At 56.2% G+C, this 17,891-nt stretch overlaps 1 protein-coding gene and 1 non-coding gene across 3 annotated transcripts; one reads left to right on the forward strand and one right to left on the reverse strand.

The window, feature by feature from the left end:
* Positions 1 to 1,567: 1,567 nt before the first annotated feature.
* Positions 1,568 to 12,300, reverse strand: TSPAN33 (tetraspanin 33). 2 transcript variants are annotated; one of them, XR_003095928.1, is made up of 8 exons: positions 12,152 to 12,300; positions 11,376 to 11,503; positions 10,145 to 10,219; positions 8,737 to 8,832; positions 7,289 to 7,417; positions 5,696 to 5,857; positions 2,492 to 5,081; positions 1,568 to 1,988 (listed from the first exon to the last, which is right to left on the reverse strand). XR_003095928.1 is itself a non-coding variant. In XM_025213505.1 (7 exons), the coding sequence occupies exons 1-7, from the start codon at positions 12,219 to 12,221 to the stop codon at positions 4,980 to 4,982; spliced, it is 762 nt and encodes a 253-aa protein (XP_025069290.1). In that variant the 5' UTR covers positions 12,222 to 12,300; the 3' UTR covers positions 1,568 to 4,979. The 2 variants fall into 2 exon arrangements, 1 of the variants encoding a protein (XP_025069290.1); XM_025213505.1 differs by having other exon boundaries at positions 1,568 to 5,081.
* A 3,738-nt stretch (positions 12,301 to 16,038) lies between these two features.
* Positions 16,039 to 16,110, forward strand: TRNAP-CGG. Its single transcript has one exon. It is a non-coding gene; the product is annotated as a tRNA-Pro (tRNA).
* Positions 16,111 to 17,891: the final 1,781 nt, after the last annotated feature.

Raw genomic sequence — 17,891 nt, forward strand, 5'->3', positions numbered from 1 at the left:
TGGGCTTGGCTTTTTAGAGGCGCTCGATGCCTACCAGAGCACCCAGGCCTCTTTTCTCCTGCTCCGGTACCCGCGGCAGAGGGGTCAAAGCCGCACGGAGCAAAGCAGGGCGCTCGCCCCACCTGCCATCCCAAGAGGGAAAGTGCTTCTGCATCGCCAGGAAGCAACACCCAAACCCAGATCTCCGGGCTGAGCCCCCGCCCTGAGCTCAACAGGGGAGGAGGAGACACAAGCCTGACGTGGACTTTCCCTGAGACGCACACACGCGCACACACACATGCACGTACACACATGCACACATATTTAGGACTGGGCTCCTCCACTCCCAAGCCCTCTGCCGCTCGCCCAGGGACTGTTTTCATCTGGCTCCAGCTGGCAGAGAGGCTCCTCACTGAGCTTTCCTGCTTCGGGGCCAGGTCGGCTGGATATCCCAAGGCGCCGGAGCTGCTGGTCCCCGCCAGCGGAGCCGAAACATGGCCGGGGAGCTGCACGGAGGGAGCAGGGGGGGGCGGGGGAGAGGAGAGGAGACACGCAGGAGGACCACACACACACAGCCTGATGCTGCCAGCTCCAGCCCACAGCAAAGTCTTCCCTGCCTTTCCCAGCAAACCGGGAGCCAGAGGAGGAAAAACCCACCCACATTCACGTCAGAGCCCAGGAAAGGGGGGCAGGGGGATTAAGGACTGAGGCCTCTTCCAAACACCCAGGGGCACGGAGGAGTGATCTCACCTCCAGGCCCCAACGCCTGCTCAATCCTGCTTTCAGAAGAAGGGGGAAAAGGAGGGGGGGAAAAAAAGTTATGATGAAATCGCCTTTCTTGGCCCTCGCCAAAATCCGTGCCGCGGCTCACGTGTCAGACAGATGCCGCGCGCTCGGGGAGGAGGGCCGTTCGCAGCACCCTGTGTAGCCGGGGGGCTAGCAGGGGACGGCCCAGGGGAGTGCCACGCTGGCGCACAGCGGCAAGACCGTAATGCCAATACAGGCCACGGGCAAAGTGGCTGGCCGGAGAGGAGCCGACGAGCACGGTCCTGTCCCAGCCACGAAGCCTGGCACTGAGGATGCAAAGCATGGGAGGACCGTGTCTGAGGATCGGGCCTGGCCTCCGGCTGCTCAGCAACCTGGCATCTCACCTACCTCGAGCCCAAAGGGCACCTAATTGGGATCTCCCCGTCACATGCATCTTCCCATCCCTTCTCCACTGCAGCCTATGTCAGGGTGTGGGGTGGGCGCTGTTTGAGCCTAACTGAACCTGAAATAAGAGCCCCAAAATACAGTGATGTCTCCGTCCCCACTTGACATTGGCCAAATGTGCCACAAGCAGAGAGCAGCCCATTGCTGCTGCGACTTCCCGGGACGGAGGATGCCGATACATGCAAAGACGGTGCACTGCAAGGACTGCAGGACTCGACCACGGGGCTGCAGCTTGAGCCAGCCTGGTGCTAAGTCCCATCCCTACGCCGGCAGCTCCAACAAGGGCTGATCCCACACAAAGCTTCAGTTTGCTCAGGTCACATCGCGTCTCCACCTGGCACCTGAGTTGGCAGGACAGATGCGAGTGCTAGCAAAACCGGGGCAACGAGCAATTTAATAAGGGGGGCTGGTAGGAAGCTATCCAGCTACAGGCACAGCCCCTCTTCCTGGCACGACCATCAAGGAGATAGAGGAGGACTTGCTCGTGCAACATGCAACCAGCTGCATCCATACAGTTTTGTGGGAACCAAGACAGCAGCCTTGAGCAGTCAGAGAGCCCTGCAGAGGCTTCCCTTCCCGAAACAGAGCCGGGACTGTACAAACTCAAGGAGAATCTCCATTAGCAATGGAGGGCTGAGGACACACAGCTGAAGAGTGCCGATCCTCTCCAAGAGGGGCAGCGACGCCTCTTCCCACTAGTCCGTCCTCCACGTGTCCGCGCGCTTGGGATTATCCCGGGAACAGAGACGGAAGAACAGGCCGTTCCAGCTCAAGCCCAAATTTGCTTTTATTCTCCACTGAAGCCGAAAGGGAAACACGAATTAATTCCACAGACAAAGACAGACCCCACGTGTTACATACAGACACCCACAAAGGAGGTTAGTCTCTGCCCGCTCCTTCCTCTGGCACAAGGAAGGAGTTTAAAAAAAAGAAAAAAAACACCCAGGTGGGAAGAAGGCAGTGATGGGCTCCTCTTTGCTGGAGGGAGCTCCATCTCCTTGGGGGCATAGGGTGCCCACAGGGCAGGGGCGGCCGGACTTGCCAGCACAGCCTATGGATCTCGTGGCTCACCTGCAGGTCTTCAAGGAGAGGAGCAATGCTTATAACTTCCCTTTGACCCTCTGAAGCAGGTTTTTTCCCAAGATAATCCATTTTTTCTTGATAAAACCCATCCCAAGTAGGGAAAAAAAAGCAGCCCAAGCCCTAGCACCTTCCCGTTTGCAGGTCACCCCAGTACCATCACACTGCAGGGCCCTCCCAAAGTGCAACCAACCCTATTGCACTTTTGGAGTCAAGTCACCTGCTGCGGTTTGGAGTCAAGGGTGACGAGGACCCAACTTGTGATCTTCTTGGTTGAACCTCCCCAGGACTCTCCACAGCCGGCTGTCACTTCAGGTTGGGCTGGAGCCTCTTCCAGAGAGTCAGAGCCTGGACCGAAGGCTCCAGAGGGTGAAGACCCCAGCCTGGCCTGAGAGAAGCCATTGCACTGGGCAGCCTCTCCAGGATCCAATGCCCTGTGGCTTTGCAGGAGGTAGATGGATCACCCAGCAGGGTGGACATGGAAAACCTTATGGAGAGAGGGACCCTGGTGTATTTTATTCCTATTCCCCAGCCACATCCTGCCCAGTCAAGCCAAACCCATGCAAGATGCAGCAGGGCTGATCCTTTCCACTTTCTCTTTGGAAGTCGGGTGGGGGCATCTCCAGCAGCAGGGGTCAAGGCACATGCACTTGGATAAATTATGGCCAGCCAAGCGCTGCCATTTACACCCTGGGGGTGCAGAGAGGTGCAGGTAACCAGTATCAACTCCAAGGCAAGACTTTAACTCAAGCTCCAAACCCAAGGGCTCCTGCAAATGGATCCATCTGGGAACACAGAGTGGGCCGTGGAGAACAGTACTGGACGGTTTAAATAGCGTGGAAGGAGACCCAATCTTTGTTCAGCAAACAAAGGCTCAGCATTTTTAGGTGGCTCCTATCACCTTGCTAAAGGCACATGGACTGGGGGAGTCCTCCACGGCTGAGCATCTGGGACCCCGAATTCCACATGCCAGGAGAGACAAAGGCATCAAAATATCAAGGGAGGGACATTTTTGCTTCAAACCTCCCAAGGTGGAGCACTGCTCCAAGTTTTAGGCCCCGTGTGTCAAGAAGGATGTGGAGTTTGGAAAGAGCAACAAAAATGATTAGGAGCCTGGGAGGCAGACAGATGAGGGAAGAACTAGGGTGATCTAGTCTGGAGAAGAGAAGCCCAAGGAGGGATTTGATCATGGCCTTCAAATCCCTGAAGGTTGATGATAGAGAGGATGGAGATGGGCTTTTCTCTATGGCTGCAGGGGACAGGACTAGAAGCAATGGTATCAAGCTGCTGCAGGGCAAATTTAGGTTGGAGATGGGGAACCTTTTGACTTGGAGGGCGGTCAAACATTGGAACAGGCACCTAGAGAGGTGGTGAAGCCTCCATCCTTGGAAAATGTCAAGAGCAGGTTGGACAAACACTGGCTGGGGATGGTTTAGCCACAGCTGATCCTGCCCTGAGCAGGGGCTGGACTGGATGTGACCTCTGGAGGTCCCTTCCACAATGTAATGCAGCAGCTGCCCCCCCAGACAACCCCCCTGCACCAGAAATCATCAGCTCCTCCCGACACCAGGGCTTCTTGGGGGAGCAGACAGAGACCCCTGGATGCTGGGCCCAGCTCCGAGACCTGCCGCAGCAGGAAATGCAGGGAGTTGGCACCTTCCTCAACGCACAGGGACAAGTGCCAGCCTCCATCATCCCTGGGCCAAGAGGCACTGGGCCCATTCCTGCCCTCCCCCCACCAGCCCAGCCTCACCCAGCACTTTATAAGCTCCCATCCTTCCTTGGTGCACAGTGGCAGAGTGGTGCGGGCATCCTGCTATGCCCCACAAAGGCACGAATTCAATTCCTGCTCTAGGCTTGTGGCAAAGGCCCATGCCCTCCAGTAGTCCAGCTGTGAGCGGTACCTCATCATTCAAGCTGCGGAGTCCAAGGTGGCTGGACTGAATGGTGGCTCCATCACTTCCTTGCATGCTGCAGGCTACAGAAACTGCTGGGCTTTCCATCAACCTGGCTCTGGGCAGGGAGGACCTAGGACTTGACATACTCCACTGGGGCTGGTCCTGCTTTGAGCAGGGGATTGGACTAGACGACCTCCTGAGGTCCCTTCCAACCCTCATTTTCTATGATCCTCTGTCCCTTCCTTGCTTAGCTTTGGTTCAGACACCTCCCCGACTTTGACACATTTAAACAGCAACAGCAAAGCTCTCTGCAGAGGCCCGGGGGTGGGAGTGTTAATCCCACTCTGGTTCCAAATCTGTAGGTTTATACAGTGACCAGGCCTGGGGCCTGGAGGAGGGCAAAGCCCCCTAGCCAGAGCCCCGCAGGGGGAAAGGAGCATACCCCGACATGGCTCCATCCCCCTTCTCTACCCGCTGAAGCAGGCTCCTCTGACGCGTGGCTTCCTCGGGAAAGATGCTGCTAACACAAGTCCTGATGCGATCTGAGATGGGGCTTGGGAAACCTTTGCTTGAAAAAAAAGCTCCTGGCAGAATCAGGGTCCAAATCACGTGGGCAAGGAGGTGACAGGATTCCTGAGACGTAGCAGCCTCTTTCTCCTGGCCAGGGGACCCTTCGCTTCCCCACATCCCCCCATGGCCCTGCAGGGCAGCGCGAGTGGCTGGGAGGGAAAGGCAGGGCTCCTCTTCATCCAGGACTGCACACCCAGCCCCCTCCATAGGAAAGAGGGGCTCCCCCTGGGCTGGGGGTGCTCAGTACCAAGGGTCCGCTCGGTGCTGCTGGTTGTAGAGCTGCAGCTTGACCTGGTCCTTGATCTGGTTGATGAGGATCTGGGACAGCAGGATTCCCACGAGCTGCATGGAGAGGAGAGAGCACTGTGAACCCACTGCAAATCCTGAGCAGTGCAGCAGCCCTGGCTTACCCAGGGACCAGAGCCGGCTGCGGGGCTGTGATGGGACATGGCTGCCTTCAGACGCTGGCTGGCCAACCAAGGGACTCCCCTGTGCTGAGGCTGGGCCAGGCAGAAAGCTCTGCCCACCCCATGGACACTTGTGGCCCATGCTGGAGCTGGCGAGGGCCGTGCCCTGCCCAATAACCCAGATCTGCGCACACAGCCCCAGCCCACAATCCCTGGCTGCTTCCCCTCTCTCCCATGCACCCCAAGGGCCACTGCTCCATCTGGAGCCCCCAGCTCAGTTCAGTGGGCTCCTCCTGCCAGAGCCAGGGCTGGGGGATCCAATCCTGGGTGCTCTGGGTGGTGGGAACATACAGGGGTATCCACATCCTCCAGCCCCAGTCCCTGGCTCCAAATCTAAGGGGGGGTCAGTTTGGTTTTCGTCCAGGGGACCTCCTAGCTCAAGCACTGGCCCCTTGGCACGTGTTCCTTTTGCTCCGAGGCGTAAGCGGTGACCTCGGGACCCCCAACCCGGTGAGCAGGGGGGTGGGGAGACAGGGTCGGACGTGGTACCTGTGGAATAGCCAGGCCCAGTGCGATGCCTCCCAGCAGGAAGAGGTTACTGTGGATCCAGTTGACCAACTTGTCGATGCAGCCATTGGTATAGATGAATTTGCTGGCCTCCAGGTAGTTCATGGCCTGCATGCCCTGGCCACACATGGTGTTGATGACAGCCTGGGTGCAGGTGAGACCCAGGAGCAATTAGAGAGAGACTTGGGAGAGACCCGAGTCCCCCACACAGCCATGGGATCATGGGCCCCTGCACAGAGCTGTTCGTAGGCAGACATTCCTGTTGCCTCTTCCAGAATTCCTGCTGCCTCTTCCAGAAGGAAAGGAAGGGCCAGAGTCACGGCTTCCTCAGGGAGCAGATTCCCTGTTAGTAGCAGATTTGCATGGATGCCGATGCTCCACCGTCTCAGTCCCCCAGGCCTCCCCATCACTAGTGCAGGCTCCGGGATGGGGACAGCGGTAGCTGCCATGCACCAGGTGGGTTATAGGGGACACCTGATCTACACAGCAGCAATCTTCAGGGTGGGAGCTAAGACCACGCTGCTTCCTAGGAGTTGCTTCTCTAAGGCTCCCGGCGAGGGCAGGGCTGGTGCCTTGCAGGTCCTGGCCTGCTCATTATGGCAGAACGTTCCCCGAGGACTCCCTGGGTCTTATCACTCAGGACCGATGACCCAGTACCCCTCTTTCTAGGGCCTAGACCAATGGTTTCCAACCTCACTGGACTCAAGAGCCCTCCTTGGAAAATCCTGGCTCTTGGCTTTCACTTGTTTCTTGACTACAGAAAAATAACAGAGCAATTCTTCTGTTGCAAAGCACCCAGAAAGGTGGCAAGGGGGTGGGGGGGTATCAGCGTGTTTCAAAACCTATTGGAAACCTCGGGGTTTATCTAGTGACTTATATCTGCACACATCACAAGTGCTAACACTGCGTGGCACCCCACGGCACCCTCAAAAGGGTCTCAAGGGACCCCAGTGGAGAATCACTGGTTTAGAAACTGTCAGCCCCAGGGAAGCAGCACCCCTTGGACTGCCCCCCTCTCAGCCAGGAGAAGTTAGCATCATACCATCCAGTACAGAGCACCCCCAGCCACCTCCCCTGCAGCCGCCACGGCTGATCCCACTCAGGACAGGGGCTCTGCAGCCAGCCCGTCCTGGAGAAGCAGCTGGGCTCCAAGTGCCCCCTGGCGGCCGCACCCTGGTGCAACTCGCTGCAGAGGCTTCAGGGCCAAGCCTGCGGCAGGGGGAAGGTTCAAAGGGTAAAGAGCACAATAGAGCGGAGGTTGCCCAGACCTTCCACCCCCCGCTTTAGACCAGCGAGACAAAAGGCCAGACTGAGTCCAGACGTTTGGTGCCCCGATGGCTGTAGTTATGTGCGTGTCTGGGAATCGAACCGCGGTCCAATTGAGATCAAATAAAGCTGCCCACAGCGCGGGGCATTGTGTACACAGCTTCCCTGCCATGCCCCAGATTTAGGGGGAAGGGAGCCATCTCCCCCTCCCACAGCTACTAGGGGTACAAGCTTCCTCGGCTCTCAGCACAGGGCAGGAGGAGGATGCAGGCGGTGCTGGGACCCCTGGGATGGCGGGGCTGCGCTTACCTCGTCAGCAGTGCGCAGGCAGCAGGAGTAAGGCACAGAGCAGCGCTCCCTGCTCGGGTTGTCGGCAGTGCAGTTGAAGTACATGTTTTGGGACCAGTCCTTGTAGGAGATCCCCCCGCAGCAACTGAACTGCAACAGGACAGCACAAAGCGGGCAGCGGGTGAGAGGACAGCAGGGACATCTCAGCAGGCTTCGGCCTCTGAAAGAGCCCAGGCTTACTGGAACGGGTGACTGTCTACACTAGAGGCTCTGCCACCATAGCTCTGTCAGCAGAGCCCTCGCATAGCGGCAGGATGCTTTATAGCTGTGCCACCTCCCCAGACGAGCATCGTTAGCTTGGCAGCAGCACTGCCAGCCTTGCTGCCTGCTCCAAGGGCTCTGCTAAGAGCTCTCAGCTGGCAGGTGGGGATCTTAGTTGCACTCCTAACTTTGCTTCGCTGGCAGACCTTTGCAGTCTAGATCCAAGACTTAGCTTTGAATAGGTCCTATATAAACACAACAAAACCCACCGGTAGAAACCACCCAGGCACAAAGACCCACAGGTTGGCAGTGCAGTGAACAGCACTTCACTCCTTGATGGAAAACAGTCCCATACATTTTCACAGAAGTTAGTAGTCTCCTTGATTGAAAAAAAGTTTCCCTTATCCTCAAAGCTCCTGTCATTTAAATTCCAGTCTGTTTGCAAAGCGGATAGGATCAAGGTTAGCAGTGAAGGACAAGGAGTATGGAGAAGTTGCATTTTCCTAGTGACAGTCACGCTGCCTCCAGCCCCCAGCTTTGAACCTTCGTCGCCAACAGCCAGCATGGGAGAGGGAAGAGGTGAATATGGGCTCAGTAGAGGGGTGGGAGTTGATCTAGGCTCCAGATGCAGCGTTAGCACAGGGGCAGGAGCACACAGGGGCTGCAGGAGTGCAAAGCAGTGTGTCAGCACACGTGTGGGAGCAGTTAAGGAGGTGCCTGGAGTTGGCTCTACTGGACTACAACAGGCAGGCTGTGGGGGCACCAGGAAAGGAGAAAGAACCATTTACTCCAGTGGTTCTCAACCTTTTTGAGACTCAAGACACCCTTCAGAAACACCAACTCACTTTCACTCTTACTTTACTATGGAAAAATAACAGAGTGATTCTTCTGTTGCAAAGACCTGCGTAAGCTCATGACGGGTCAGGAAGTTTGTGATGCTCTGCATTCCTATTTGAAATCTCTGGGTTTATCCTGTGAACCACGTGTGGGTGCCTGACCACCTGACAGTGCTAATACTGTTTGTGTAGCACCCCACAACACTCAAAGGGATCCTGGGGCACCCCAGCACCCCGGCTGAGAACCACTGAGCCACCCACAAGCCCAGGGCCAGCTGCCTCTGCAGCAGAAGGGTCCCCAGCCACCCCCACTGGACATGTCCAGGACCTGCTCGGGCGGGCACGTGCCCTGGCTCTTACAGCCAGACTCACCTCCTTCTGTCCGAAGTCGATGAGGTTCTGCAGGTCCAGGTCATCCCGGTAATGCACGATGGCGTTGTTGATGATCTCGCTCACCTTCCCGCGGGCCTGCGGGGCCAACAAGGACATGCTAGCGGGGCCCTTCCTGACCTGGTACTCACGTGGCAGCATCCAAGCTCTTTGCACTCCCTGGTTGGTTCAAACCGCTCCCCCTCGCCCCCGGGAAATTAAGGCCTGTGGTCACATAGTGGTAGATCTCTGTTTCCTGAATCCCATTCACTAAACTGCCCTGTACAGCCCCCAGCCCTGATGGGGGCACTCAATACTCAGGGAGGCATCCCAGAAGCTGGCAGACCCACACAGAGCTGGCTGGGGCTGGGTCCAAGCCCTCAGGCAGGCATGGCTTGGACAGCAAGACCAGCTGGGCAGTCCTACTCTCCGGTCCCCTTGCTCTACATGGGTCTGGGGGACTCAGGTCACCCAGTCCCACAGCAGGGAAAACTTTGGCCCAAAGCAGTGTGGTCATCCAGATACCGTGAGAGATGGAAAAGCTCTTTCTGTCCATGCCAGTTCAGGAGCCCAGACTCTGCACAGTGGTTTTCTGCTCAGTGCCATTAATCATTTGTTCCCAAGCAGAACAGCCTCTGTCATAAAACCCAGGCTCCAAAAAGGAAGGGGGCTATTGAATCAGCCAGGCCAGCTCCCAAGCACTCCATGGCTCAGCTTCGCTGTTCCTGATGCCTCCTTTCCCCTGCCCCCAGCCCAGTGGACGGGCTAAGATGTCCTGTGCCCCCGTGGTCTTGCTAAGCCTTCAGCACAACCTTGGCTCAACAAAGCCACAGCTTCTAGGAGGCCTCCTTTCCTCTTGGTTTGGCAGGATCTCTGCTTCTAAATCTCCCACCACCCCCTTCTTCCTGCACTTGGCTCCACTGGACTGCCAGAAACACAGTGAGCTGGGAGTTTTCAAGACTTTGCAGGTCACACCTGGAAGATGTCAAGTGACAACGATGTCACGTGACATCTTCCAGGAAAACAAGGAGGTTTGAAGAGGTTCAACAATAAGAGGACAAGTAATACGTATGCCTGCCAAGGCTGTGAAATAGGGTACTTGTGTGGTAGCTGGCAATTGGGTTTCTTATGCGACTGTTAAAATCTAACTGTTTTCTATAGGTGTGCAATGAAAAGACCAGTGTTGTGCACACTTCAGATAGGTAACCCTTGTGCACCTCCCTCCCCGCTCGCCAGTCTGATCAGCCGGCCAACAGGGATTAAAGGCTCTCTCATTATATGCACTGTCGTTTCTTGATGCTTGAAAAGCACTCAACCAGAGACAAAGACAAATCATGCGGGGCTGGGGCCCAGCCACTCAGCGCAGCCCCCAAAAGACAGCATGTACTCCACCCCCCCAATCTGTAACTACCTTATCAGAGAAGACGAAGCCCAGCACTCCAGCTGCCAGCTGCAGGAGGAAGACGATGGTCAGGCACACGGAGAACTGTGGGTGTGGGAAAGAGGAATCCCCATCAGCAGATTGCCACAGAAGAGGAAGCAATGCAGTGTTTGTTAACACAGTTAGGCTGGCGCTGCAGGGGTGCAAGGAGCATGATGGAAAGGGTCTCTGGGCAGTCATGCCACACTGCTCCAATGCTTTGTACTCTACAGATCCTTATACCCCAGCCGTGTCACCCTGCATGGAAATGCAGCCACCCCTGGGGTGGAACAGGGCAAAGGACTGGGACATAGTCATGTTGTGGAGCTGCAGGCAAGTACAGAGGCAGCAAGGGTGTCACAGGTGCTCAGGTAATATGCCACTCTCAGGAAAAGTACGGCAGAGTCTTTGCTCACTGCAAGTGCTCTGAGCCTGCATCTTAGTTGGAAAAGGGAGCCTGGAACAGCACGGCATCCCATGCCCTGCCCTGGGCAGCATCTCAGGCAGGAGCACCCCATCTCCTGAGGAGCTGCCCCGACAGGTTGATGAGCATCACCTGCACCTGTGCTATCACACACATGCAGGTGACTGCCCTGTGAGGCTGGCAAAAGCTCCAGGGTCCAGCCCATTCCTGTTGCAAAAGGAACCACTACAAATACACCGATCTGTCCATGAGCCCTTAACCTTCATCTGCAAGGAATGAAGAATTCCCCTTCTCCCCCTCGCCAGTGCCCTTGGAGGTGTTTTCCTTGGGGAAAGAGGTACCACAAACAGGGCACAGGGGCACAGCACTGGTACAACGGCATCTCTCTCTCCCAGTGCCGGCCGCTAGAGGGAGGCGCAGTCCTTCATCCCAGACCCGGCAGCGCCAAACCCCGATGGTGGCCCAGCAAAGACGATACCCACTGCGGTAGAAGGATGTAGACAGCAGTGAGACCCCAGCCCTGCATCCCAGGGGGAGGTCACTTGCTATGGGGGAAAAGCTCAACTGACTCCCAGGGGGCTGTGTGAGAGGGAGACCCCCTGAGCTGTCCTCACTCCTCTCCTGGCTGTAGCCACCGGGCAACCACCTCGCTGTCCATGGGAAGGAGGTCTCACATCCAAGGTGCAGACTGCGCAGAGACCCTTGCCTATGCCTGCTCCCCAGGGGCACCGAGCAGTCCTGCCAGTCCTAGACCTCCCCACCCAGCCCAGTGTCCGCCCCATGCCCGCGGGCCCTCACCGTCTGCAGCAAGCAGATGTTCTCTCGCAGGGAGCCGATGCAGCCGCAGAAGGTGATGAGGAACATCAGGACGCCGACCACGATGAGCAGGATGGCGGGGTCCACGGCGAGGCAGGCCATGGCTGCCTCTAGCAGAGAGGAAGAGACATCGTGTGAGCATGTGGAGCCTTTGGTCCCTTCATACCGGGCCCCTTCCCAGCTACCAGAGCCAGAAGCAGCCTCCCCTCCCCAACAGCTATGGATCCAGAGAGGTGATCCCCACAACTTTATACTAATGGCATCCCCTTCCCTCCCCCTCCAGCAGAAGGGAGCAGGATGCCTGCCTGTGTCCACACAGCCAGCCAGACGCGGGTGCTACTGGGCTCCCCCCAAGTTTGTTGGCCCAAGGAAGGGGGATTAGCAGGGACCGGGCACCAGGAGTCCACACAGCCCCCAAGCAGCAGTTCCTGGGTGATGCAGAAGTCACCCAGGCCTGTTTTTCACGGCAGTGATTAAGGTGACCCCTGCCAGAGTCCCTTTACCCTGGACATGAACAGCAACTCCTCCACGTATGGTGGCAGCACACGAAATGGGCCACGCTCCCCACCACTGAGGCTTGTGTCCCCATTGCTTCCCTCCAGTCCCAGAGCCAGAGACAAGGACTGCTCTTCCCGCACAGACCTTGACTTTGGGGCAGGGAAATTCCTCCGTCCTCTCCCCTCCCAGCAAGACAGAGTCCCTGCCTCAGCTTTTAAAGGCAGCTGCGGCGGGGAGGAGAAACGGTGCCATTGCCTCACCTGCGTGCTTCATCAGCCGGGCGTAGACTCCCACTGCCACCATCACCATTGAGATCATCTGCAAAGGCATGAGAGAGTCAGGACAAGCAGCTGCTCAGCTCTTCCATGCAGCCTCGTCGTGACAGCTGCGGGTGCCCAGGGACTGGGGACAGCTCAGGGGCTGGCAGTTAGGAAAGGAAACCTCCGCTTTGCTGGGGCACGGGTTCAAATCCCACATGGCCCTGCCTGCCATGAAAGCAGCTTCCCTTTGAAGGGTGTGCAGGCAACAGGGGCAGGGCACAGAAGTAGGAGCCCTGGCTCTGGATGCACAAGGCAGTCACCGTGTCCTGCATCGGTCTCATCCTCAGTTTCCCCTCCTGTTGCAGGGTCCTGACCCAGCTTTGGGGAGCAAACCCAAGCATTATAAATGGGGCTCAGCCCCTCAGGGATGCACTGCCCCCAACACCTCACCATGCCTAGAGAGAAAACAAGGATGAAATAAGTCATGAAAACTGCAGTGGTGCAGTTGTATGTGGGGTCCATCTATTGAGAAGAGGTTACACAGGGATCATTTCCCATGACATGGTTGTCAAGGCAAATCTGAGAGCACCTGCTGGAAATAAAACCGTCTCAATGCAACAGCAGCATTTTGGGCAGCCTTGCCCTTCAGGAGCTCTGATCCACTTGGTGCTGCTAATAACCACCCCAGAGCAGTAGACCCCACCTCTCCCCCAGGCAGGGGGCAGCCGTGATGGGCCCAGCCTGCACCCCTCCTGCGCTGCCCCGTCAGTGCCAGCCAGGCTCCAAGGACCCCCTCCCACAGCCCGCTGCAAAGGGAGGCTCAGACCCCAGGCCAGCCCCTTCTGACCAAGAAGATCCATGTGGATCTTCAAAAACCCTCTGCTTCTTGGAGGCTTTTGGTGCTCAGATCCCAGTTTCTTCACTGTGGTCTCATGAAGGTGGGCACAGGCCTGCTGCCTTTACCTCCTTGCAGCTGGTGTCAGGAGCGCACACTACTCGGGCACAAATCAGCCGTGCAATCCAACCGCAAGTTCCTTGTACTCTTGGGAAAGTTGGTCTTCCCCTCCCCACTACCAGGAGTCCATCCTCGCAACCCTTCAGGATGAAGGGGACTCTGCTCCATTTCCAGTGTCCTTCCGACATGCACTCCCATGGCCTCCCAACCTCTACATAACCCTCACACCCACACCTCGGCCCCTAAAGTCTACCAGCCCCTGCACCTTTCGGGGTCACCAGGGCAGTCCTGGCTTTGGGAGCTGGAAGGGAGCGCGGAGAGAGGACTGGAGAAGGTGTCTAGCTAGGTGTATTCAGTGCTTTGGCTTCCAGCAGTACATCACTCGGGGCCAGGTCACAAAGACCTGCCAGGCAGGGACGCAGCATTTTAAAGTTAATTTAGTGCTACTGAAAGGTGCCCCTGAAGGTCTCTTTTAGCATGCACACAGCATTGGAGCATGAAGGATGGGCCACAAAGGCAATGGATGTTGCTGACCAAACTCAAGAGCTGTCCCCAGGACTAGGTGAGTCTCCAAGCCTCCACCCCAGCCAAGCCCAACAGCGCGGCGCATCCCAGATCCACCAGTGGGACCCTGTCAATGCTGGGCAATGCCACAGACCTTGCAACAGCTCTTCATAGAGGCAGACCCTAGTGCAACCATGTCCTGGCCACCAGACGGACGAGCAGCGCGGGGTTACCTGTATGGCCACGGGAATCAGGCTGACCCCAGGTCCCTTTCCCTGCAAACTCTCCTCCCCCCGGCGCTGGTGCAAGCTTTCCTGCCAGCAATGCAGACTTGTCAGGAGGAAAGACATTTCACAGTCGCACAAGACTCGTTACAAAAAGCCCACACAGGCTGGGGCCCTCGGAGAAGGACGCCGCGTTTTGCTCAGCTCTTTCTGTTGGAAAAGGAACACGTGGCTTGTCCGTGCTCCACATGCCCGATTGTGCTTATTCGGGTTATCATGGTTGCTTGTTGTTATTTTACCCGATTGATTTCTTCATATTAATTATACCTGAAATAGCTCAGTTCCTCCCTCTCCACACTCTTTGCCACGACGTGTACGCAGAAGCAGAGTCAAAACAGGGAGGAAAGGCTCATGGATGCGACCCATGTCTTTCCCTGAATTTCATGTTGTGGAAAGCGTCAGAGTTTTTTTGCTCTGCTTTAGAAGTGCAGCGTTTTCGATGGCAGGAAATCCGGTCCCCATCCGTCCTGCCCAGTCCTAATGCACCCGACAAGGGAGCAGAGAGTCTCATGCCCCAAGTTGCATCGACTCCTTTTCAACTCTACGAACCTGGGGAGGGTTCGAAACTGTAACTTCCCCCATGAAAAAGTTTCCTTTCCCTATTCTTCATAGAGCAAAACATGTAGGAAGATCCGGAGTTTTCCCTCCTCTGACATTACTCCGGTCACTGTTGTCACCACGTCTCATAAACTTCAAAGGCTACAGGTATCTCAAGGGCCATCTAGTCCAGTCCCCTGCAGGAAGACCGTAAATCACCCCGACAGCTGCCTATCCGGACCTCTGTAGCTACCTCCAAAAGGAGATTGCACTGCTTCCCCCTGCAGCTTGTTTCCTCTGGATACTCAGGAAGTCTGGCTTAAAGTTTTAATCAAATTTGTCTTCTTGCAGTTTAAACCCACAGCTTCTCATCCTACCTCGACGGACAGGGAGACCCATCAGCCACCGAGAGGACGCTCATGCTGCTTCCTCCTCAAAACAGCCCCCCCCAATCCCCCCTTGCCTCCTGCCAGTGCCTTCTCCCAAGCACCCTAATCCACCCTTGCCTCCTGCCAGTGCCTTCTCCCAAGGCTATCGGAGCTACAGACCTGCCAAGCAGCCTCTTCCACGCTGCCCTGGGGCCTTTGGACCTCAAGCTTAGAGTTGGCGGCATTTCTTTCTATAGCCCCCCACTGCACCCCCTCCACAGGCCAGCCACGCATAGCAGGAGTTTGGTTGCATAGGAGCTCCTCAGAGTGGCAAGCTTGGGGATGAATTGGCAACCATGCATAGCAAGGGGGATGTCTCTAAATTATACCCACGAAGCAAAAATCAGGGATGGGAAGGAGACCCTCCTCTGCTACCAAAGTACCCCGCCCTGGTACCCCCCGCTCATCACCAGCTGTAATCCCCTCCGTGCCACGTGGCCTTGCTCACTCAACTGACAGACAAGCCGTGACCAAAGGGGTCACGGGACGCAGAGAACAGCCCAAGAATGGGGCAGCATCAGGGTTTGCCCTTCATCCCCCCGGGAGAAAGGGCATCAGCGGAAGTGACAGCGACCACGACAGGGACAGGGAATGAACTGAGGAAGTACATCCCCGATCGGGGCCTGGACTAAGGGGCTGTGCGTGGGTTAGGAAAGGGCAGAGGTGGGTGCACAGGGGAGTGAGCGCGTCTATTGTAACGGGGACGCAGGCTTCTTAATGCAGTTTAAGAGGTGTGATGGAAAGTTTATGATAGATATTATATATATAAAACTCTTTATATAGAAATATATTTTATTAAAAAAAATAACCCTGGGAGAAAGGACATCAGGGGTGGGAGATGCTTTTCACCCTCCCAGCCCCAGATGCTGAGGAAAGCATAGAGGGTGTAGCAGGGCACTGGGATGTGCCTGCTCCTTTGCAGGTGGCAAAGGGGGACTCACCTGAACGGAAGAGAGCTCAGGTTTGAGCTTTACAAGCCCAGAGCCTGCACAGGCCCAAGGGCGAGACCGGGGGAGCCCAGAGAAAGGGGACAAGTGTGTGAACTGAACATCATAGTGATAACATCATCTCCCAAGCTTCTCCTAGGGGTATTTTTTTAAATATAATATACACACCCCCCCTCCCTTTATCTATCACAAAGTGCTGGCAGCCAGGAGCAGCTGATTCTGACATGTAATTGGCTCGTTGGTCTAGAGGTATGATTCTCGCTTCGGGTGCGAGAGGTCCCGGGTTCAAATCCCGGACGAGCCCAAGTTTTCAATTGGCTTATGGGACTTGCCCAGAGAATGGTGGTGGACTGGTTGGTTTCTACCTGGAGGAATGTGGGCAGTGGAGTCTGTCCTGGGACCAGCACTGTTCAATATCTTTATCAGTGACTTGGACAAGGGAGTAGAAGGCATCCTATCCAAGTCTGCAGATGATACCAAACTCTTGGAGGAGGTACACAAACTAGTCGGCAAGGCAGATTTAGACAGACTGGAGAAATGGGCTGAACAGAACAGGATGCAGCTTAACAAGGATGAGTGCCATGTGTTGCATGTGGGGAGGAAGAATCAACACTCCTCTAGTCTGGGAGGGACCACTCCGAGTAGCACAACTGAGGAGAGGGATCTCGGAGTTGTAGTCAACTCCAAAATGAACATGAGTCACCAGCGTGAGGAGGTAATAATTAAAGCTACCTGTGCTCTTCCTTGCATAAGTAGGTGCATCACAAACAGGTCTAGGGAGGTGACACTTCCCCTCTATGTGACACCGGTCAGGCTGCAGCTGGAGCCCTGCGTCCAGTTTTGGGCACCCCCCTTCAGGAGGGATGTGGATTCAGAGGAGGGCCACTCGTCTGGTTAAAGGCCTACAGAAAAACCCCTATGTGGACTGATTGAGTGACTTGAGTCTCTTCAGGCTCCGCCAGAGGAGGCTGAGAGGAGATCTGGTGGCCATCTACACACTCGTGTGTGGGTGTGGGTGTGGGTGGGGGGGGGGGGATACAGCAGGAAATAGGGGATACGATGTTTACCAGGGCACCCCCCACTGGGGTCACTAGAAGCAATGGCCACAAACTGAAGGAGAACAAATTTAGACCGGACATCAGGAAAAAATTCTTTATGGTGAGGGTTGCCAAAATATGGAATAAGCTTCCAAGGGAGGTGGTGCTGTCCCCTTCCTTGGAGGTGTTTAAGAGGAGATTGGACACACACCTGGATGGGTCATCTGATCCCAGTACTCATTCCTGCCCAGGGCAGGGGGTCGGACTCGATGATCTAATAGGTCCCTTCCGACCCTAAAATCTATGACATCTATGAAGCTTGAGGCGTGGTGTAGGGGTGGAAGGGAGCCGTGCAACCTGTCTTTAAGGCTACAGGTGCCCTACGGGGCATAGTCAGTTAGCCTTGCCCCAGTAGCTATGGAGTGAGGAGCTCCTGGGAGCCGAGCAGCAGGGCTCCTGAGCTGGCAGTGGCTCTGAATAAGAAACTCTGCAATGCAGGGAACAAGGGAAGGTACCTGGGGCAGAGAAGGGCTTGGTTATATGGGCAGGTGGCCCTGTTTTATGTTAAGCCTAGGGAAGCCTTGAGTGCCTGCCATAGGGCAGGTGTGCATTATTAAGTAGTCCTAGTAGTTTAGCCTGGAGTCCTGCAAGGGCAGGCAAGGCTTACTTAGAGGGCCAGCAGCCCAGCAGGGGCTGAGAGGAGGGCCCAGCTGGGGATGCAAAGACCTGGGGATCCACAAACCCCAGGCCCAGGAAGGGCTGGGAGTGTGAGCAGAGGGTCCAGGGACAACTAGGGCTGAGAGACAGTGAGACCCAAGAAGGTCCAAAGGCAGGATAAGTACATGATTGTGGGACCTGGAGGCTCAGGAGCCAGGGACTGGCAGATGGTTGGACCAGAGGGTCCAGGGACAGGGCAAGGGCCAGACGAGAGTCCATGACGCTGAGTAGGTCTGTGCGTGAGACCGGGGTCCAGAAGGCCAGAGAAAGGGGCCAAGTGTGTGAACTGAACATCAGAGTGATAACACCTGTGAGGCTTGGGGTGTAGTGT

The sequence above is a fragment of the Alligator sinensis genome, unplaced genomic scaffold (assembly GCF_000455745.1).
Source record: "Alligator sinensis unplaced genomic scaffold, ASM45574v1 scaffold888_1, whole genome shotgun sequence".
Taxonomy (NCBI): Eukaryota; Metazoa; Chordata; order Crocodylia; family Alligatoridae; genus Alligator; species Alligator sinensis.

Coding starts and splice junctions, on each gene's coding strand:
- TSPAN33 (XM_025213505.1), bottom strand. CDS start 12,221: ATGCCTTTGCAGATGATCTCAATGGTGATGGTGGCAGTGGGAGTCTAC. Junction 10,220..11,375: donor ACATCTGCTTGCTGCAGACG/GTGAGGGCCCGC, acceptor CCACACCCACAG/TTCTCCGTGTGCCTGACCAT. Junction 5,858..7,288: donor GCCTGCGCACTGCTGACGAG/GTAAGCGCAGCC, acceptor ACCTGCACCCAG/GCTGTCATCAACACCATGTG.